Source organism: Scatophagus argus, chromosome 15, assembly GCF_020382885.2.
Source record: "Scatophagus argus isolate fScaArg1 chromosome 15, fScaArg1.pri, whole genome shotgun sequence".
NCBI lineage: Eukaryota > Metazoa > Chordata > Actinopteri > Scatophagidae > Scatophagus > Scatophagus argus.
The window spans coordinates 11,785,921-11,807,904 of record NC_058507.1 but is presented as its reverse complement, the minus strand read 5'-3'; the positions used below and the strand labels follow the sequence as shown (position 1 = coordinate 11,807,904).

At 42.0% G+C, this 21,984-nt stretch overlaps 1 protein-coding gene across 1 annotated transcript in view; it reads left to right on the top strand.

Moving 5' to 3' along the window:
• Positions 1–779: 779 nt before the first annotated feature.
• mnat1 (MNAT1 component of CDK activating kinase) overlaps positions 780–21,984 on the top strand; it is a 32,959-nt gene continuing 11,754 nt past the window's right edge. Inside the window, exons 1-7 of the mRNA XM_046412330.1 lie at positions 780–980; positions 7,253–7,405; positions 7,778–7,851; positions 9,040–9,143; positions 9,345–9,485; positions 11,089–11,220; positions 21,591–21,712. Coding sequence (XP_046268286.1) covers positions 892–980; positions 7,253–7,405; positions 7,778–7,851; positions 9,040–9,143; positions 9,345–9,485; positions 11,089–11,220; positions 21,591–21,712 — 815 coding nt within the window. The 5' untranslated portion in view covers positions 780–891. The remainder of the gene's footprint in view (positions 981–7,252; positions 7,406–7,777; positions 7,852–9,039; positions 9,144–9,344; positions 9,486–11,088; positions 11,221–21,590; positions 21,713–21,984) is intronic.

Sequence of the window (21,984 nt, the reverse complement as noted above, 5' to 3'; positions counted from 1 at the left end):
CTTTAAAATAGAGGATTAATAATCCACATCTAAGTCTGTAGAAGCCCGTAGTAGTCTTGCAGCAGTATATCCACTGTTTGTCTCTTGTAAATGATAATTTGCAGTCTAATGCGACACCAGAGTCTCATTTCAGCGATCTCCGTTTGTCTGATCAGTTAAATATATTTATACATATTCATTATATGACACATAGGTTAGGATTTGGCTTTTATAATTGCAAAAATACATATGTTTCAGAGATACAACATTTGGACATTTTAAATGTAGATTACCCAGCTCTGGAACTGGTGCTAGTGTTTCATTACTATGATATAATAATACAAATTTTCTATGTCCATCATTCACTGTTAATAATAAACTAAATGGTATATACATCTTCTCTCCAAACAGTTACACGCTCAACCTATATGAAACTACGTCGTAGCAGAAGCCCCGGGGAACAACATCTGTGAGGGGTTTTGGTTTCAATTATGTTTCGGTTAAGGCTTACATTAGATCATGGAATCTATGAGAGTAATCCATAGGATACTGCACGGAGGAGACAGTGAAACCTATAATCAAAACATCCATTCTGTCATTCTGTACATCCTCTCTAAAGAAAACCTTTGTGTGGATGAGTGAAAATATACCACTCAGCTTTTTTTTATTTATTTATTTATTTTTTTTTAACTCAAACCCCCTGGGACGCCTTCAAGGACCCCTGGGTGCGCCTGCACCACAGTGTGACCACCACTGTCGAAGAGGTTGTCATTACATAGGAACTTATCTCATTAGTGACGTTTCCCGTCGGACCACATTCTGTGTGACGCTGCGGTTCGCCGACAGCACAGGAGAGCTGCAAATTGTTGACATTTTTTCTCAAGCTTTTTATGTTGTGTAGCACAGACAGAAATGGACGACCAGGGGTGTCCGAGATGCAAAACAACCAAATACAGAAATCCGTCGCTGAAGCTGATGGTGAATGTCTGCGGTCACACGCTGTGAGTATTTACATCTGACAGCTAAGACATGTACACTGAAGCAAATTTCCCCCCGGCGCGACGATATTTTCAAAATCTGCAAATAGACACATACCAACACAAGGAACCCCTACATTAGGCGGTTAAGTCTTGTTTTAAAACTATTTCCATCTGCGGTAAGCTTTTTATCTTCTCTTAAATCTTGATGTACAAAAGACGTTGGAAACATTTTGCTAATCTTCACGAACCATTAGCTGACAGCCAGCAGTTCAACAGCTCTCTGATATCAGTGTATGTTGACTTGCTGCTCGTTATAAGCTCTATATTCTTATTGGTAATACATTATTAATATCGCTAATTAAGACTAAACTTCATCAGCAGGCGAGTTGACGCAGTTTATGTGTGGGTTTTATGCTCAGTCAGTCTTCGTATAATAACAACTGTTAGGGTTGCCAGACGTTTTTAATACTCAGGACAGTCAGCTCTTATTACACCGGTGGTTTGCACCTGACCTGCACTGCCTGCTCTGTAAAAACTGGTAAAAGAGGTCGTCAAGCTGATGCTTTCGTCTCAGTCACTGAGAGAGAGCTTTTTCCCTCTGTACCGCTGAAGAAGAGGTCATTCCTTTGAAACGTGACATTTTATGGAAAGTACTGAAAGCTCAGGATGGCACGGAGGAGAGTGATTGATGATGAGTGTTGTTAACTTTAACCACACACTTATTTGTATGCAAAACTATCCAGATGTATTAAAAAGGGCCATTAAAAGAACCAATCCAATCTAATATATAATATGTCTTCTTTAAAGCATGAATGTTTTGTGGTTTGCACCCTGAACTGATGAATTGTGTTCTCTCTAAACCTCATTCTTATGGATTCTACCGTAGCTACAGGAGGAAATCACTCCCAGACTGTTAACTAAACTAATAGTTTCCACATTTGTACCTAAACTTAACTGTATCAAGACTTATCAATAAACAAAAGCTTTTTACTTACTTGTTAATCAGTGTGCGTTTGGTGGGTCAGTTACAGCAGATCTACCTGCAGTATAACCCGGGTGTATAGGTGGCTGGTCTGAACATTTTGGCTTGTGATCGCTCTTGAAGGCGATTACGTCTACTTTATAGGCGGATCATAGTGGTCTTGTCCTTTTGCGGTGATTTCCAAGCTGCCCATAACCTCACTGACTGAGATGGTAATGGTGACTGAGCAAATTACTTCATGCGGCTCTTCTTTGGGTGGCATAAACAGCACATGTTATGGCATGCGGCATAGTGCATGAGGAGCTTGTGCCAAAAATATTTTAAGGGCAACATTGTGTATGATACAAATTGAGAAAATTATAAGATACTTCAAAATTGAGAAAAAAAAATAGCACAACTTAGATTGTGAGTCTTGATTGCATTTAAATGCATCGTGATATTATTGTAATTTTATTTTCCTTGGCCAGATCTCCCATCTCTACCCTCCTGTTAAAAGAACACTTTACAAGTACCCAGCACAAGTTACCACAATAAAAATTATTATTGAGATTAAAAACGGAATGAAATTTGAATTAAATTCAATTTGCAGTATCCTAAAAGAAAAACATGTAAACAAGTCTTTGCTGTGATCAGAAAATATAGGGTATTTTTAATTAAAATAGCTACACAAGTGGAATCATTTCATTTTCTACCTAATTGTTCTAGTACTACTTTACATTTGTCCTGTTTGCTATTAGGCTACAGTTTTGGTTGGTCATCCTCATGTCAGTGCAACATGTTTATGGCATATTTTGCACTATTCAACCTTGTCATCTGGTCATTTAAATGAAGAGCATCATTCAGTGAGTGTGGTAGGCTGATCAGAGCATCTTCTTTCAACCCTTTGTTTATTGACCGTACCATCAGGAAGTGGCCGTGCTTTGTCATCAGGTCAGCAAGCTCATAACTCACTGCCTCTGTCTGGATGCAGGGCTACACATAGAAAATTAAAATGATTCTGCAATGAAGCAATTTAGCGAGATGTCCTAGACCAGGTCACCTTGGATTTGTTCCTCAGAGCTGGTGCGACAGTGAATTAATGCACCACTTGAAACTGCTGTACTCTAAAAATGTATTAGTATTTTCATCACTGGTGTTGTTTGTTTGTTTGTTTGTTGATATATATGGAGACCTGTGCTGCAGCGTGAGCGCTGTGTTTCAATTTCACAGTTAGTGATTTTCCACTTGGTGCAAGCACCAACTTTATGCAAAGAAAGTGAATAAGACAGAATGGGAAATTTGAAAAAGTCCAAAATTAGAAAGACAAATGTGTACATACACGTACAGTATGTCTGCGTATACCTAAACCCACAAGCTAAAGTAGAAACAATTATAAAGATGTTCATGTCGGCGCAAACGTCCCAGGCTAGAATCTGTCCTTTTTAGACTCTTAGCATATTCTATTACTATTTCTGAATAAAAATTTGACATAACAATCTTTTTAACTGTCTGGGAAATGAATGCTAGTGACTTAGTGCATTTATAGTCCTGGATTTTAATGTTTGTTGATTTTGAACTTTGTGCTGAAGCAACAGATGGAATGGTTGATTGACAAAGAATGAATTGACAATAATTTTGATGTCAATCTATTTATTGTTTTAAGTCATACACCAAACAAAAATGTAAAACATTCATTTGATCCAGACCCAATGTGACAATTTACTGCTTTTCCAGATACCTTTGGTTTTTGGGCTGTTTGAACAAAACAGTGATTTGAAAATGTCACCTTAAGCTTCCTTAAAACTGTGCTGGGTATTTTTTTTTACTTTATTTTGTGAATATGGACTAAATGATTAAATTGGCATTAAACAGTCAATGCTGAATGTAATCATTAGCTGCGGCCCTAGTTGGACTGGCTACATTGGATCATTCTTTTTAATAAGTGTTAGCCTCTCTTTCAGCTGGCTGAGTGGCCATTCCAGTGTGGGCAGACCAGGCTCTCTGCCCCAGCAATGCAATGCGGTATTGAGCTTCCTCACCTCTAGCATACATCTAAATTTAAACTGTACCACAGCACATTTTGTATCCCTGTCACTGGGGGCATTTGATGTGTGTTATTTATTACCTTTGCACAATGACACCAGGCTCGTGTCCTTTGGCATTTGACACTGGGCACAAGCAGGCACAAACGATAGTAGGTTAGGCATATGGTGGGGATTAGAGGGGTCCACCCGCTACAGTGAGGACAGACACACCTCATTAAGTAGAAGCTTGTTTCCTGTATCTGGTGGTTGTGTGTTCCATGTTGATATACAGTAGTCAAGTAGCAAAAGTTGGCATTCAGAGTTTCAGAAGGAAAAGCGCTCTTCATGCATAAAAGATTTCGAGCATGTTTCCCAAAATGATAAAATATTTCATTTAAGGAAGAAGTCAAGATAGAAGTTCCATGGGGCCAAGACAGCCAGGCAGCAAATTAAAATTCTGTTGCCTCTGCTGCTAATAGAGAGGCCAACATCAGTCAGACCTCAGGTTTCCGTTTTTCAGATCCCTGTTTTTATTTTGAGGAACATTGTGATTATTATTTAAGAACTTTGGAACCTGTGACTCTGCTCCTTTTGCTTCTCAAGAAAGTACACCAAATCTAAGCTTTATTTATTCAAGCTCACACAAGCTGATGTCGGCTTCCTGTGAATCATATTCCTGGACTTCAGCATTTTTTGACTGTGCTGCTGATGGTACTGTAGGTTACAGGGCAGGACAGAGTGTGAGAGCACGATTTGACATGAAGACAACTCTGCTCTGTCTGCACTCAGTGGTTGCTTTGTGAAGATCAGGTGCCTTGTGGCAGAAACAAGTGAATCCAGATCCCGTCTGTTTATGGTGCTATTTTGTTTTCACTCTGTCTTGAACAAGCAGACAAAGATGCAGGCAATATCACTTATGGGCGGTGGGGGTTGGAGGTGGTGTAGAGGCCTCTTTGCTGAGCCAGGACCCTGTTTACCCTCCTCCTACCACCCCCTCTTCTTTGACCTGCTGACAGCTGCAGATGGGAAAGATAGGAGCCTGGAGGTCTGAGCAGGACAGGTGAGAGAGGGAGGAGTCAGGAGTACTCAGTCAGCGACAACAGCCCAGGGACACAGAGATGGCAAGCTGCTAGAGAGCTGTCGGCTCACTTAAATGTCTCTTTGGTGTGCCAAGCAATCCGGTGTAGCCTTGGCAGGAGATTTCTGAGTCCCCCCCCTTTGATTACAAATTGCAACAGACACACAATCGGAAAGCTGTCTTTTAGAGAAGTTGCACTTCAGAAGAGAAATGGCAAATTGACTCTAAAAGTCTCCTCCCTCCCTCTTAGACATTCACCTCTTTGCTCTAGAGTTACACAGGATTTTCCCCTTTGGAGGGTTCTGTTGTGTGGTCCATTTATGGGGCAGGGGGCAAGCTACGCCCCACTCTGCACCCCGTGTTGATGAATGGGCTCATTGTGGGCCTGTGGAAACAAGCTGAATCCCACCATCTACCTCCATATGGCCAGGCCTCTACATCTCCCGTAGCCTGGGGCCACAGTGAACATCTGCCTCTTCCAGAGTACACTTGAGCAGAGGCTCCTCATGCTCTGAAGCACCAACTGGACGACGCAGATGTTTCTCTCCGCCCTTCGGCTTTCATTTTTATTTTGTGGCTTCATCGATGCCAAGCCGAACTGTGATGCTTGTAAGATAGTCTCTGACAATGCTTCATCAAAGTTGTATCTGTTTGTTGTGTGGCTGTGAAAGCTTGGTTGTCATACTCAGCAGGTTGGGCTTGTTTGACCCATATCTGAGACGCTAGATGTAAACAGCCAAACTCTGTGGCTTTGCAGTTTCTCCTTTAACTGCCTTTTTTGGTCTGAATCCTGCTGATGAAGCAAAATGTCTTGCATGATGACTCCATCATGATTGTTCTAATGGGCTTCATCCCCCGGAGAGGTTTTGATGAGGCACCAGTGTGTAAAGCCCAGGCCTCAACTTTGGAAAGAAATGACTCAACCATACCATCAGTGACGTACGCTAAGAAAATCTGTATTTTCCCCATCAACTTTGCTTTATGTTAATATGAAAACTGTCAGTGCTCAAAAGCAGGTAGTGAAATTTGGAAACCAGATGTTGTCCGTTTTTGTGAAGGTGGTCACAAGCAGGAAGGTGGATTCCTGTGGAACTAAAGCTCCACTGAGACTTAATTAAAAGAGTGTACTGTGCAAACGTTTATCCAAGCCCTCCACCCCATCAGGGGAGATTTAGGAACATTCCCATTGTCTTCCCTGTCCACTCCTCATTTGAGTGTGACTGATGGGTGATCGCCCACCTGTATAAAGGTGTGATTGATGGCTAAGCCTAGTGCCCTCAGGTAGGTTGCCACGGCGTCATGGTGCCTACAGTAAACTGTCCTGTTTGAACTTGGGCTTTACCCGAAATTCTCCAGCATGATCTGAAAAATGTTTCTTCGTTTTACAGAAGAGACTTGTGATTTATGGGTGCTTATATGAGCAACCAAAGGCCATCTGTAAAACTCATCATGACTTTGCTGTACTGCTACATATTTTGTCTTGGACAGCAATCGCATCCATTAAACAGATTTACCGTAGATACTTTGATCATTAGCTGCCTGGATTTACACAGTATTTTAAAGTGTAACTTTGACTCGTCTATAACGCAACTTCCTTTTATTTAGGCATCGTGTCAGGAATAGTGGAAGTTTCTGGCAGAAATGTTGGAATTACTTGTGGACATACTAAGCAACAATGACAGTTTAGTGTATTCCTATACCCAAAATACGGCCACTGTTCATCTATGGGTTTTTTGTTTTGTTGCTTTTCTCAAATGACATAAGACTTAGTCCATTCCTATAATGACAGACTACACTGTGAATTACTGAGCTGGATTTTATCATATTATGCAACGTGGCAGAATGACTGAGGTCTGTTGAAATAACAATAAAGCAAATGTTTTTCCAGTGCAGACAGACACTCCACTGATGGGGTGTCAGACTAATTTCCTCTTGTCTGAGAGTTGGAGGCAGCCTAATCGACATTCCAATCATTATTCCAGCCATCTTTGAGCACTTAGAGGAATTATTCATATGCCCCATTATCACCCGCAGCGCATGATGATAACTTACAGACATAGAAGAAAAACCCAAATTTGCTTTACTGTGAGGAAAATTGTGTTTCAGCAGCCACATACACCCACGCATGCTCACAGCTGACTTTTAAGCCTGCTGGAGAGGGTCACCTCTGGAAACATCCAACTCAGCTTGATGGTATTTTCAGTTTTCTGTCGTCTTCTCTCCCACGTAGATGCGAGAACTGCGTGGAGATGCTGTTTGTGCGCGGCTCGGGTAACTGCGTGCAGTGCGACACGCCCCTGAGGAAGAGCAACTTCCGCGTGCAGCTCTTCGAGGACCCGACTGTAGATAAGGAGGTGGAGATTCGCAAAAAGGTGCTGAAGATGTGAGTGAGGGGAGGGGTGTGGCTCTGCGTGTTTATGTGTCATCTCATGCCTCCTCCCACTTCTTAAGCCACCTTTGTCTTTCTCATTACACTGTTTGTTTTGTAGACAATGAGTCTCCCCAGGGGGGGCGGCTCAAACGGGAAGGCTCTTTCCCTGCCAGGTTTTTACTTCTCAGCCCCTCCCTGCCTTCCTTGCCTCCCTCTCATCTGTTCTTTAATAGCCCCTTAATTGACATCTAATGTGTGTCTATTAGCCAGTATGCAGACATGGTATTATAACATGGTTGATTTAATGGAAGCTATTAATGTCAGCGTGTATTTGCTTTCATAAGGTTTTACTATTTGTATTAGCAACTCTGCTCTTTCTTGCAGATACAACAAGAGAGATAGTGACTTCTCTAGTCTGAGAGACTACAATGACTACCTGGAGCAAGTGGAGGACATAGGTAGGAGCACAGACTGGGAGGCCTCATGCTGAAACAGAGAACAAAAGGGATGCTTACGAGTGTAATGATTTCTTCTTGACTCTGCCTACAAAGGGGAATGTTTTACAGGCATTAGTGCCAGCCAGGGGCAGGAATCAGGGAGTAGCTCTGCCATCACTAACACATCTTGACTGGCAATTTACCATACACTTTTAGCATTCATGTATTAAAGTGATTTTTTAAAGAGCGGATGTATGAGGTACTGATCCGTAGTCCTAACAGGAAATGTCGAAGGCTAGGAAGCCAAACAATGTACTGCTGTGAATGGAGGCTGTGGCAAAATGTATTTTAGACATCTAAATAAAAGCCTGCCTTAAAAAAAAAAAATCAATATCAGTTTAAATGTTCACTATATTTGCAGTTTTTAAACTACTATTTTTTCCCATTTTTTAATGGGAAAGGTAGAAGAGTAATGCTGCTGCGTCCCAGCGGCCAACTGTGCTGCCACAAAAAAACAGTCCCTACGGCCCAAAAAACATATTTACTATAATATAATATATAATACTATTATATACTGACAGCTTTAAGCCCTCATCAGAAGGCAAAAAATACTATTGCAGTCAGATCATAGGTCTGGTGTTTGGAGTTTGTTTTTTTTTGTTTTTTTTACCTTATTTTTATATTTTAAAACCTAAAAATTGTCCATAAATTCCCTCTAAGGCAGCATTGAAGTTAAGCTTTTTCTTAGTTTTACAAGAAAGCACCCATTTTCTATAACCGCTCATTCCATTTCGTCAGTTCGATAGTTGTTGAGAGAAATATTGAATAACCAGATGCTATCAGATTCTGAGGGCTGCCATATTTCATCAAATGGAAAATTCTACACATCTTGAACATAATTTAATAAACTTTTTCCCATCTTTCAGCTGGAAATGTTTGTTATTTTGGGAACATTGTAGATCTTCTCTGTGATTAAATATAATAGTACTGTGGTTATGAGCAGTACTTGTCTTCACAACAAGACACTGTGGTGATAGAACCACAAAAGGACCACTTGAGATGAAGAGGTTAAGGGTCAGGGTAGCTCTAGGTCAAGCAGCGTGTTGTCTGACCAATCAAAAGTGTTCATTGTAATTCAGAGTACCGGCACTCGACCTTCTCATAGGCGCTACTGTCCCCTTAATGCTGTTTTATGTCCTTTCCATTTAGTGTATAACCTGACGAACAACATCGATGTGGAGAACACCAAGCTGAGGATGGAGCAGTACCAGAGGGAGAACAGAGATATTATCCAGAGGAATAAGGCTAAACTTGTATGTGCCAAGAGTATTTGCCCACACATGTATTCATTAATAATAATGGTTTGGTGCTAAAATAAACACTTGGGGAGGCCTTTCTTGTTGCTTACATTCGTCCTCGGTGAAGTCAGAGTGTATGGGGCTGGTGATAAATTAGCCTTGTGGTCAGAAATATGACATGAGTTTTTTTTTTTTTTTTTTTGCTGCGCTCTTGAGACACGAGAGCAAGAGGAGCTGGAGGAGCTGCTGTTGCTGGAGCAGCAGGGCAATGAGCAGCGGAGGTTGGAGGTGCTGCAGGAGGAGCAGAGGCAGCTACAAGCCAAGAGGAAGAACAAGCAGGCTCTTCTGGATGAACTGGTGAGAAATACGTGTTGCATGTGCGCTTACAGTGTGTAATCTTTTCATATGCCATAAGACTACTTAACTCTACATGATCACTTCCCCTCCTCCCCCACACATACACCACTCAGGACTACAGCCCATTTATTTACCGTGCAATATATTTATATTCTGTGCATCTACAAAAGTACTATTTATTACAAATACTCACTGTGCAATAATAATTACATATGTATATATGCTTTTATACAAAATATCTCATTTTTCAAGTACTTTTTACTGCATATTTATTGTGTGTAAATATTATATTTTTTACTTTTTTTCTTTTAAAAGAATATGTCGGTAATTCCTGCTATGCTTGAGCCACTGTACCGAAATTTCGTTTGCGATGAAAATCCAAATGACAAATACAGAAAGTCTAAGTCTAAGTCTCATAGTCTAGTGACGCAAAAAAAGTAGGCACACTATTACAGAAGTTTCGTGTCACACATACACACCCACACCCTCAGCCCGGGGGTTCATGGCTGTGAGATCATTAAGAGCTTATTACCAGTCATTGTGCTGCAGGCTGCATTGTTCTCATTCTGTGATTCCAAAGCCTTGTGGCTGCATTGTGTTGAGCTGCAGGCTTTGGAAGTGATTGTTCCTGCCAAGGGCCATCACAGATAGCAGGCTAAGCTATGTGTTTGTTTGTTTAAAGCTCAGGACCTGTTGACTGTAGGCAGATGAGATCAGGTCTCCCTCATCCCCCCTCAGGGAACTTTCCTGAGCTCTGACATCTGTATGTCCTGGTGGTCAAAAGCCTACAGTTCTCACTTATACATCAACACATATGCCCAGATTCAATGTTGCTGTTTGGTAAAGAATAAAATATTTCACTGGGAACTTGTAACATAACACCTCTTGATTATCGTACTCCAATCTAATAGTCACTGCATTTACGTTATTTGTCTGCAGCTGTATAACTGTCTTGAACTTATTAAGTTTGTTTTTGTGTAAAATGAGAAACATGTTAATCATGTGATCTCATCTAAAAAAAAAAGGAAGTAAATTCACAGAAGTACGTGTTCAGTATAAATAAATGAAAGCAGTACATTTTTACAGTCACACCAGGAGGCCATTAAACCTCTTGGTTTATTGTTAAATGCTAAGACACCTTTAGTCTGTCCTATTACTGCTGTCCACCCCATCAAAAACGTCCTAACTCTTCAGTGCACAATGTGTCCAAGCTTGTGTTCTTAGACCTCTGTGCTTGGCAACACTCCACTGAAGAAATTGAAACGACCGACCTTGCATTTAATGGAGGTGAAGGCGGCGCAGTGCACTTGAAGCAGCGTCCTCTGCATTGCCACAGTTGTGTTAATATGGCTTGCATCAATAATGTGGCAGCTAGCCACCCTCTGCTTGCAGTTGTCCAGTTGTGTTGCTGGATGGATGGTTGACTAGTTCTCATCATATCTCAACATACAAGGGTCACAAAAGGGAAAATGCTTTAACACGTACAGATGTCGGCTGTTTATGCTGAGCAGAAAAAGTTCCTCGTGGAGAACTTCGTTACATGTGTCCAACACACCTAAAATTAACATTCTCATAAAAACTCATGTCCTGTTTGTTACTCCAGGAGCAGTCTCAACTTCCTGCCACCGTCTTGCTTGCACAACACAAGGTCCGTGCTGCCCGGTTGGAGACCGAGATAGAGCAGCAGAAGCAGGCGGTCAAACCGACAAATCTGTTTTCAACTGGAATCCATATGGTGAGTGCAACACTTCATTTCATTCACACAAATTCGAAGTGACAGCTTCTCTTGCCTCTTGTGATCCAGAAGCTTCTGGGTGTATTTAAACTATCAAACCAGTAAGTCACATGCTCAGCTCCAATTGAACAGTTATTTGCACACATCCAAGTGGCACGTTTCCAGAGTCATGGGCGTCCATGCATCTTTTTTCTTATTCAGCCCTGATTTACCATAGAAAAACAGGCCGTGACCATCAGCTTTTCTTCACCCTTACTTTAAATACTTTATGAAATTGAGTGTAGACAAATAGGCCCTGGTTTCCCTAGAGAACCAATGCAAACATGACTGAATGTCAGTCCTTTATGTTCGACATTTAAGTCGAACCTCTAAACTTCCCTATTAGGTCTTGAGTTGCAGTGAGGGGTGCCAACATGTTTGTTGAAGTTCAGTTCACAATAAATGGAATTCTGTTTTGTCTCCAGTTTTTAAGTCTGTGTATGTGAACGTTTAAAATATGCAAGGTGCCACATTGGGTGTGTCGTTTCAGGTATTGATGAGACAATGAATTGCAATCTGGGAAATCCAGTTGAAGTAAAGGATTCATGAGTTTTAAGGCATATGTGATGCCAGAACACTCCACAGTGGGTAATAATATTATAAGAAAAGATTTTACAACTCAGGGAAGTTATTTTTTTTAGTTGCAGCAATTGTGAAGTAAGCAGTAGAAATACAGAAGTCACATTATCAAGTAATTTACCAGGAATGTGTGAAGGTTGGGCCAGGTTTGGGGTTTTTTTGGGTCGTTTTTTTTTTTTTTTTTTTTTCGTGCTGAATCTCAGTGCATCAACAAAGTGGTCTCATGAATGATTGAATGGTGGGGGGGGGGGGGGGTACATTTTTTGAACATGACTTGTCAGAGTGGGTTTTCCTTTAAGCAGGGCAAGCACAGTGAGAGGAGAGCTTGAAGAATCTATATGTACCATAAACAACAAATAGCTGCCATATTTACAAATCAGCCCGTGCAGGTTTATGTCTCATGGTTGTATAAATGTTTCTACTGGTGCTAAGGTGGGCCTGAACTGTTAATGCACTGGTGTGATTTTGCTTCAGCGCTAATTTAAACTTCATGTGGCGTGCTTGTTGACAGTAGTGTGATGATAACAGTCCAGACCTTCAAAGGGAGGATGTTTCTCTGTGTGTGATGCTTCTTCATTGGGGAAACAGGCCCTCACTCCTTCAGTCATGTCATCACATTCCTCAAGGTGAATGGTGGGACCCACAGAGAAAGCATGTGGGCTCGGGGCTCTGGTTTTCTCAGAGCTTGGAGCTTCATGCTCACACTGGCTGAAGAGACATTGCACTTGGCTGTCGTTCAGGTTTTCAGTAGTTTATTTTCATTTTACTGTGATGAGATAGGCTGTGTCATCACACCCCCCGCCAACAACCCTCATGAGGCATGGTTGTCTTCCCACAGTTCAGCGGTGCGTAGGAGAGATATCTGCTTAGTACTCACCTAAGGTGGAACTAGGTTACACATACTCGGGTATAACCCAACCCTTTCTTTTACCAGCTTTGTTTACCTATCCTCCCAATGTCAATGTCTTTTTCACTGGAATGACTTTTTGAAAGCTCTTGGTTAAATCATCTGATGCAATGGCAATCAGAAACTTTACAAAAACATTAATTTACTCATTAAACCCAAAAAGACAACCGGCTCATCTACTTCTAGTGGAAAAGCATTGAATTGCTCTTACTCTCACCCCCTTGATATACAGAGTGAAGTTAAACTTGCTGATGGAGAGAGAAACAGCATGCTTATGTTGCTCTTGGCTTCGTCGGTGGCTGTTTTCCCTTGCTTCTCTCTTCCCATTTCTCCTCATCCTCCCGTCCCTGAGCTCCTGTTGGTGGAGCGGAGCTCTCACCATGCATCTGCTGTGTTTTTGACTGAGGGACTTGAGTCAGGGGAACGTGTGGGTTTGGATTTCCCTTCACCTCAGAGTCCATAAGAATGACTTCTGTTTGACTTGGTGGGGTTTCAGCACAGAGCGGCGGATTCCTGCAGATTGCTGGAATTCATTTATCTGCTCAGTTGCGGTCCCTTGTTCCAAGCAGGGTTTCAGCTTTTCTTCAGCAGAAATTTGGGGAGCAAACTTAAAAACACATTTCTAAAGCAGGGCCACATTTTCTCAGTATGTCTTTATTCACATTCAGATTTGTGCTCCTGTCTTCTGTGACTATAATATAAATTAGTTCTCAAATGTTAAATTAGTAAGTGAAAAAAAAATACCAGAGAACTATTTTGATAATTTATGTAATTCAAGTACTCTATATAGACAAAAATATCCAGACACACCTCTTCTTGGGGCTGGCTTAGGCCTCTTACTTCCAGTGAAGTGAAATCTTAATGCTTCAGCATACAAAGACATTTTGGACAATGCTATGCTTCCAACTTTGTGGCAACGGTTTGGGGAAGGTCCTTTTCTATTCCAGCATGACTAGACCAGTGCACAAAGAAAGGTCCATAAAGATATGGTTGGATGAGTGTAGAGTGGAAGAACCTGACTGGCCCACACAGAGTCCTGACCTCAACACTGTTGGACACCTTTGGAATGAACTTGAGCAGAGATTGCAAGCCAGGCCTTTTGGTCCAACATCAGTTCCTGACCTCACAAATGCTCTACTGCATGAGTGAATCTTGTAGAAATCCTTCCCAGAAGAGTGGAAGCTGTTATAGCTGCAAAGCTCTCTGTGTATTTAGAATATGATGTTGTTAAAGTCCCTGTTGGTGTAATGGTCAGGCGTCCAAAAGTAGTGTAATCTATCATGCAAAAACTACAAGTATTCACCAGTTCTAACTAGAGTTTGTGGTCCATGTATCCTGGACATTTTTTGTGTCCTTGGCAAAGGCAAAATTCACGTGTTTGAAAGGAAATCGCTGATAACGTTATTGAATTTCAAATTTTCGACACAGGTTTAACCATGTGGCCATTTTTGTTTCACCCCAAACAGCCAGAATATCTTACTGTACATTAGCAGTAAGCTAGAGAGCAAAAGCAGGCACTAAGTGTGTGTGTGTGTTGCTGCTGATGAACTCATCACTCACCAGAGATAAGGTTATTTAACTCTACTGTCTTCTTTTTTCTGTGTCCTCCCTATGTTCATGAAGAAAGTCAGCTGTCAACAGAAACGAAGAGCGACTAATTACAGTAGCATATTACACTGCTGCAGACAGGCTGAGAAAGGAGAGTTAAGATAAATCTGATCCAAAAAGTTTAAAAAAGTAACTATGAGCTCTCCTCTCACTGGTAAACGGTTGTTTATCCCTCTTGAAGCCCCAGCTCTGCCTGCAGCTTTCTCCTCCTGATCTGCCCGGCTTTCAGCAACTAAGCAGTGGCTTTGTCTCTCCACTTTGCCCAGTCCTCACCGCACAACGCTCTGCGCCAAGCTCCAAGACCCGTGTGAATTTTTTGCTCAAGTTGAAAATTTTCATGCGCGAATATCCTTTGCATTGGCTTGTCTGTGATGTGGATTTTTCCCTAAACAAAGAATAGTTTCATTTTTAGAAAATAACTGGACACTCAAACTCTCACGTTGTTAGACGCCCCAGGATCAATACTTTGTTTTGAAACATGTGCTCATGTCGGAATCATGTAGGATTGTGACAATGATGAATGGAAGGGGGGGGCTGATTCCGTGGTGCCTCTAGTAACCCCCACCCACTCCCACCACCTGCCCCACTAGCACTTCAGCCAGCTGCTTCACCCAGGGCCAAGGTGAGCCGTCACTGGTGGAATGACATTACTGTCTGTCTTTGAGCCGTCCGATCCGTGGAACGTGAGGATGCCAGTACTTCCTCAGCTTCCCAATGACTGCAGTCTCTTTTTAAAGAGTGATCTAATGTTGCATCTGGTTGTGTCATGTTTTTTTCTGGGAACATGCAAGAGAATATCTCAGCCATTCTGGCACTGTGCTTTGCAGGGGTGATTTTCCTGGAGTAGATGAAGGGGACTCCGACTCTGATCCTAACTATTCTGGTTGCGTGTTAACATGTTGTCAAATGGATGCTTGAGGAAATTTAGCCGATCCCGAGGGAAAGTAGTCTCGGTCCAGGTGTGATGTGAAGTGGGATGGGCCTGGTCTTGCCTTAGGAATGGTCTGGGATCTCTGGCTAATCCCTCACTTTGTAGACATTCTATTGAACCAAGACACACATACCTATGTGCGGGTATACACACACACACACACGTAAATGCACACTCCCCTTTTGCAGTCTGAGCAAACATCCTTTGAAGAATAAAGTGTCTTTCTAAAATAGACTGATATCAAAAGAGGCTCTCTGTGTGGGAGGGAGGCAACTATTCACTGTTTAAACAGGTTGCTTGTTGTTGTCTGACACATAAGAACAGCCCCAGTACCAAAGCTGATGACAAGAGTCATCAGGCTTGGCACCTGCTCAGAGCAAAACATGGACATGAGGGTCATTTGCATATAAATTATATTTGGTTTAAGCATGACATAGTAATTGTGTCTTACTAGTTTTTGACTGTAACCATAGTTGCTTGATATGTTTGTGTAAATTTGTGTTCAAATTTGTGTCTATTGTGTTTTCTAGACAAAGAGTGTATGTGTGAGGTTGAGGGTTGTCCTCAGCTGCTATGGTGTCCCATTCCTGAAAACAGTTGACCGCTGGGGAATCTCTCTACTTTGGAGCCGCTTTCAGCACCATCTTAAATGAAGGGTCCAAGGTTCCAGCTCTGCTGGGGCCTGATCCAGCCCTCACAGGCAGCAGTAGCAGCTGACATACCTGACGAGACCAGCATGGGCACCTAATGAAAGCAAGAGGCACATGTAAACAAAGTGCAACTCACACAGACAAATGTGGGTGGAAAGTTTATCCCTAAACATAGATGTGTAGGTGGCCGAAATAACCCTGCGTTCTCTCTGGCTTTATTCCATTCTGCACTTAGCCAGTGGAATTTGACTACCATAGAAAACACGAACCAAATACACACACAAACACGCACTCATGCTGTGAACTTGTTTGCTCAGGCCTGATTTACTCGGTTAAGTTGTCCTCTACGGTGACCTCTGCTCAGTCGACCTACTCGTCAGCTGCTTTCCTTTAGTCTGGCAGACTGGCCTAACCTGTTTTACCTGGGAGTTTGTCTCTATGCACTCCCCCAACCCTCGCTCACTCTCTCGCTATCTTCAGTGTTTTTTTTCTTTGCCTTATTCATACTCTAAGGACAAATAGCAGCAGACACTGATGTTTGTGTTGTGTTATATATATTATTGTTTATAAAATCTGACATATAAAGCATTTGCAAACGAATGAGGGTGGGTTTTATGTGGGAGAGCACATAACTCTTTACACTTTGGTATTTTTTTTTTTTCCTTTTTACTGAATGGCTGGCATGTAGTTTGATAGCTGCAGGGGCTTGGGGGAGAAAGGGTCAGCTCAGGGGGTAAAGAGAATCGTCAGCCCTGATTGGCACCAGCACATGTGGGCATTCACACCTCTGCCCCTGCCTCTGGCTTGGCCCTGTTTAGGTTGGCCTCAGCAAGCCTTGCCCACAGGCAGGCCGACCGAGCCCAGCGGAAAAAGGAGTTGTCAGCTTTAGGAGCTTTGCGCTGGGGCAGCTGCCACTGGTCAGGCAGTTATATTTAAACTTGTAAGGCAAGAGAAGGCACTGTGTGGGCAGCAGCCTTTACACTTGCTACTTGGTGCTCATTGGGCCAGTGGGCAGCCCAAAGCTCTTTATCCATACAGAAGCACTGGTGGTGCCAGGGCAGAAGGTGGAAGTGAGACCTGAGGATGGGATGGCGCTAGGCTGGCCCTCAGCTTGGTTTATTAATTTCATCCTCTATACAAAGCTGACCACTGTTTACCTTTTTATTGTTCTCATTGTCACTTTGTCCATTAATGAGAGACGAGGGTCTCACTACATCTGGAGCTCTGTTAGCTGCGGCTTCCCTAAACCCTTGGGAGCTAAGCGAGTCTTCTGTGCGTGTCTGTGGATGTGATGGGATGTGCTGATGTTACATCAAGGTCGCTCCGATTCTAAGCGACCTTGATGTGTCCTGCTGAGCTGCAAAGTCAGGAGGGATGGGGGGCCTGGAGAGTGCTGATGATTGTGCATTTTGCGTGTGTGTATGTGCCACATGCACATGTGCCTGGTGGCATTCTTAGTGATGACCCATGAGTTGAGCTGTTGACAAATGAGCTTTTGATCAGGATTGGCATTGTGAACACTGGATAAGACCTCGCTGACAGAGTAGAACTTTCAATCTTTAACGCAAATGAAAAATACATTTGCCAAAAGCATAGAAGTAGTAGGAGAATTAATGCTTTAAAGCACTGGTGATCATTAAACAATGTTGCCCAAAATGTAATTGAAAAAAATCAAGCTAGTCAATACATTCACTCAAAATCTCCTTTGAAAAGCACCTGATTTTCATCCATCTCTTGTTTTTACTGTAGACTTTATACAGTTAGGGCTATGCCTCGGGGACAGACCTCTCATACCTTGAAAGTAATGTGACTTTTATGAGACCTCTGGTCCATAAAAGTCACACAAATGTCTGCCATATCACTCCACCACATGGGTTAAACCTGTTGCTTTCCCAGATGGTACTGTTAATCAGGACAGCAGAGGTAAGAAAGGGTAGTGTGACGGCACATCCCGGTGACTGCTTTACTCGACCTTTTAAAATGGTTCCACTCCTAGAATTTGAAGCTGGTATCACAAGTTCAGTAAAAGTCTTTCTGGACCTAAGGTAGATGTCAGGGGATCACGAATGTGGAGAAGGGGGACTTCTCCCTCTGGCACGATGGTGATTTCCTCAAATCATCCTCCCCTGCGGTTTTATTGAGATTGATGGCCCCCAGAGTTTCATTTTAGTGTCACGGGGGTATTATACGAGTCTTTAATACCATTTATACACAAACTTGAAAGCATCATGAGGAAACACATAATGTTGTGTAGGTAGTAAGAAGGGGCCTCTGTGATGTTAAAAGCAGATGTTTGTGTTGGCTCTTTCAGTGGTGTTGTTCCAGTGGCCCCTAGTACCTTAGCCATTTCTGCACTGCTGGGCCTGGCCGGGGGGGGGTCCCCTGCTCTTCTGTTGCCTTCTCTCATCAGAGTGTTTGGGAAAACAACATCCATATGCCTTAATTTACGCAAGCTTTTAATAGGATGGGATGAATTCATGATTGGCAGTTTCAGCATTATTATTAGGTGGAGGACGGAGCACACAGCTCGTTGCTAGATGGACATGCGGCTTGTGTTGTATCAGAGCGGCTCAGAAGTTCTACAAATCAAATCGCACTTTTTGTAAATATATTCAGAAGAGCAAAGCCTGTTCTTGTGTATGCATGTCTTTGCTGTGTTTGTTCGTGATGGTGCGTCTCTGCCAGTTTTCAAGGTGCCCTTGCAGAGGAATGCAACAGAAATATCTGTAGACTGGGGGTTTGGCTCTGTTCCGTCTGTCGTTTAAAAAATCTGATTTACTGCCCTTTTGCTATCTGCAACTCCCAATTTACTGCTCTCTTTCTCTACCACTCCACCATTGTAGACTTTTCTTCCTCTGCTTCCCCCTCCACTCCTTCGTTCCAGTGTGTCTCTCTTTGATTGGAGCAGCAGGGGACTTAAACAGCGCTGAAAGTCTGAAGGAAGATGGATGGAGAGACTGAAGAGTGTGAAAGTGAGGCAGAGAGACTGGGTTTGTGTTGGTTGGTCTGGGTTTCATTAGCCTGTGGTGGGGCTCCACTGTGTTGGATGAATGGATGGGACAGGATAGGGGATCACCGCCACTTTGGGGTTAAAGGTTGAGTGAAAAGCAGAGGGAAGTTTGTTTTCAAGGGAAAATCCAACAATCTAAAACATTAGTGATTAAAAACTGGGCATGCAGATATGGTCAGTGGGCAAAAAAACATCTGTTCTTTGGTCGATGATTTATTTTTTCTTACTATTTTGGATATAGCACGTGGCCAGTCGTGGATAAAGAAGCAAAACTTTGGTGTCGCTGACATAACTTGATTTAGTATATAAAAAGAAATCAGCCACTCATGGGAAAGAATAATACCTGTTGTTTCAGCAATGGTAGTGTCATAAGCCCAGGGTAATAAAGGTACCCTGCCAAAAGTCATGCTGAGTGTGTTTGGGTTCAACTCTCACTATTTCTTTGCTGGAAAAAACCCACCCTCCTGCTGCCATTAAACTGTCACTCGACATGTATAAACCACAGTTGAATTCAACAAGTTCGGACTTGTGCTCTTAAGACAGGTGAAAATCATTCTGGGGAATTAGATTCGGTGATATGAATAAACTCCTTCATCAGAGTATATGTAATTTGATAGTGCAATGTTGATCTTGATATTTTCTGAAAAATCTACACAAGAAGTGATTGTGGAATGTTTTTAGCTAACATAGTGAATTCCGTATCTGTTATATAAATGTACTTTCATACATTGATGTTAAAATTGTATAAAAATCCTACAAATGCCTACAAATTACAATGGCCTATTACACACCATATGTTGTCATACTGCCCAAAAGTATTGGGAAGGAAAACACATTGCAGGAAGCTGTAGAGGCACTGAAGAGAAAGCTTTGCAAAAAAGTCAATTACAAAACAAATCCTTAAACACTACACATTAATATAAAATTACAAGACCACAGTAAGTTTTCTTTGTGTGTGGTGTGTTGTTTTGTCTGTCCTACATGTTGGTCTGATTTGGACAATTACCGCCATGTTGTGTTTGGCAAAGAAGCTCCGCATCAATTGCTATCTCAGTGTGCTTCACTCTGTGCTTTTGTAACTTCCAGCTCAGCGTTGGTTGCCTTATTTCCCTGTCAGTGCTCTCACATGGGCCAAATCCTGTGTGAGGGCAGGCAGTTTGAGGCCGCGGGGCACATGTTCCTCGTTTAGTTTGGTTTCATCAGCTCCCCTCTGTGTTCTGTTGTTTATGCTCCCCCACTACTCTTTTCTTTGCTCTCTCCCTTATCTTTTAATCTTTGTCCCCAAGTTCCTTTGCTACTCTCTAAAATACTCAGTGTTTGTTTAGACATCATCTTTTTTAATTCCAGGCTTGTTTTTATGACTCTGGCTTGTCTTCTGAGTCTCATTACTTTAATACTGGAAAAATCTTAGTGGCCTGATGCTGTGTGGAAATTCCCCTTTGATGGCAGAGCCCCAAATTGAATAATTCTGCAGTGTCCTGAAGAGGTAAAAGGGTTCCACTTGATCAACATGGTCAAGAGCATTAGGAACTGGATTAGCCTCGATTGAAACAGGTTTTTGATGCTTGAAGTAGTGCTCTTGTTACTTATTACTGTAGGAGACTCATCAGTGTAACATTTGCAAGTTAACAATCTGAGAATCTGATCTGCCCAATTGGAGTGACATTCAGGTTCAGCCAGGATGGCTCAACATCCTTTTCGGAGAATCCCTGCAATGACGTTGCAAATAAAATAACAAAGCACTTACTACACACTAGTTCAAGTTTGATTAATTATTGACTTTCTCCTCTACATTTCTACATTTTCAGTTGATTAGTCTTTGGGTGGTTTTATTGAAGTAGGAGATCATTTTTGATCCAAAGCACGCTTTCTCTCTTATGAGTTATGTTTTCTCCTCAACCCCAACACGATTCGTTTGAAACATCTCCAGTCAACGACATCTGCATTGGATCCTTTCTGTGCCCAGATCTTGTGAAAAAAGACTATTTCTATGGTTTTTGTTTTAGCCAATCACGGCAAACATTATTTGATTTTATGCAACATGTGATTGGCCCTCTGTAGCAGCAGCTACAACCCATACAGTCTGTGGTGTATTTGACTGAGTTGACAGTGCAGAGGCCACCAGAGCATCCGAAAGCATGTACACAAATGAATGCTTCCACTCACGTGATGGTTATTAAATGATGTAGGGAAAAAATGGTATTAAACAAAATACTGTCATTATCACTTTAAAAGAGTACTCGCATTATTTAAACAATACCCAGCCCCAGTTCTCATGTGTGACGCTGCGTTTGTTTCTTCTTGATCAGGTTTCCATTGCTGAGCTGCCAACAGCGTTTTGTTGACCACTGAAAACATGCTCAGTCATCGTTCCAGTTAGTTTTCACCACCAAACCAGCAGTGCTTGGTTGAAGTGAAAATGTTGTCTGACAAAACCCCTTTTTTCAAACCAGTCAGTCAAGAACTGGTTTGTAGTTTGATTGACATTTAGCCTTTTCCAAATAGTTTTTTTTCCGTTTGTATCATCCTGATTGTGCCATAGCCATAGTTTCCAGTGTTGCATTATACTAAACTGACACAATGAAGATTATTGTCCTATGCTGAGTGTTGTTTCTCTTGATCTCCCTCTCTCTCTTTTTTTTTCAGCGTCAGACAGTGTCTCTCCAGGCTGTGCCCAAGATTGAGGAAGTTCTGTACAACTACAAGCCCCTTCAAGTCGAAACCTATGGACCTCCAGTGCCTGAACTGGAGCAGCTGGGCAGACACGGGTATGAGCTTATAAAAACACTCATGTCCACTCATCCTCCATAGGCAGGAACCAAGACATTTTCAGTTCCTTCAAGTCGTACACAATGACTTTTAAATTTCATATTGAGATGAGCAAAGTTATCAAGTTGAATGATAAAAAAATATCCAACAACAGGTTGATAATTTCTTTATCAGTCATTCACTGGGAAGAACTATGTAATGTAGGGCCATGTATGGTATAGAAACATAGAACTTCTGAGACTGTTTAGATGAATTGGAAGCTGTTGAATTC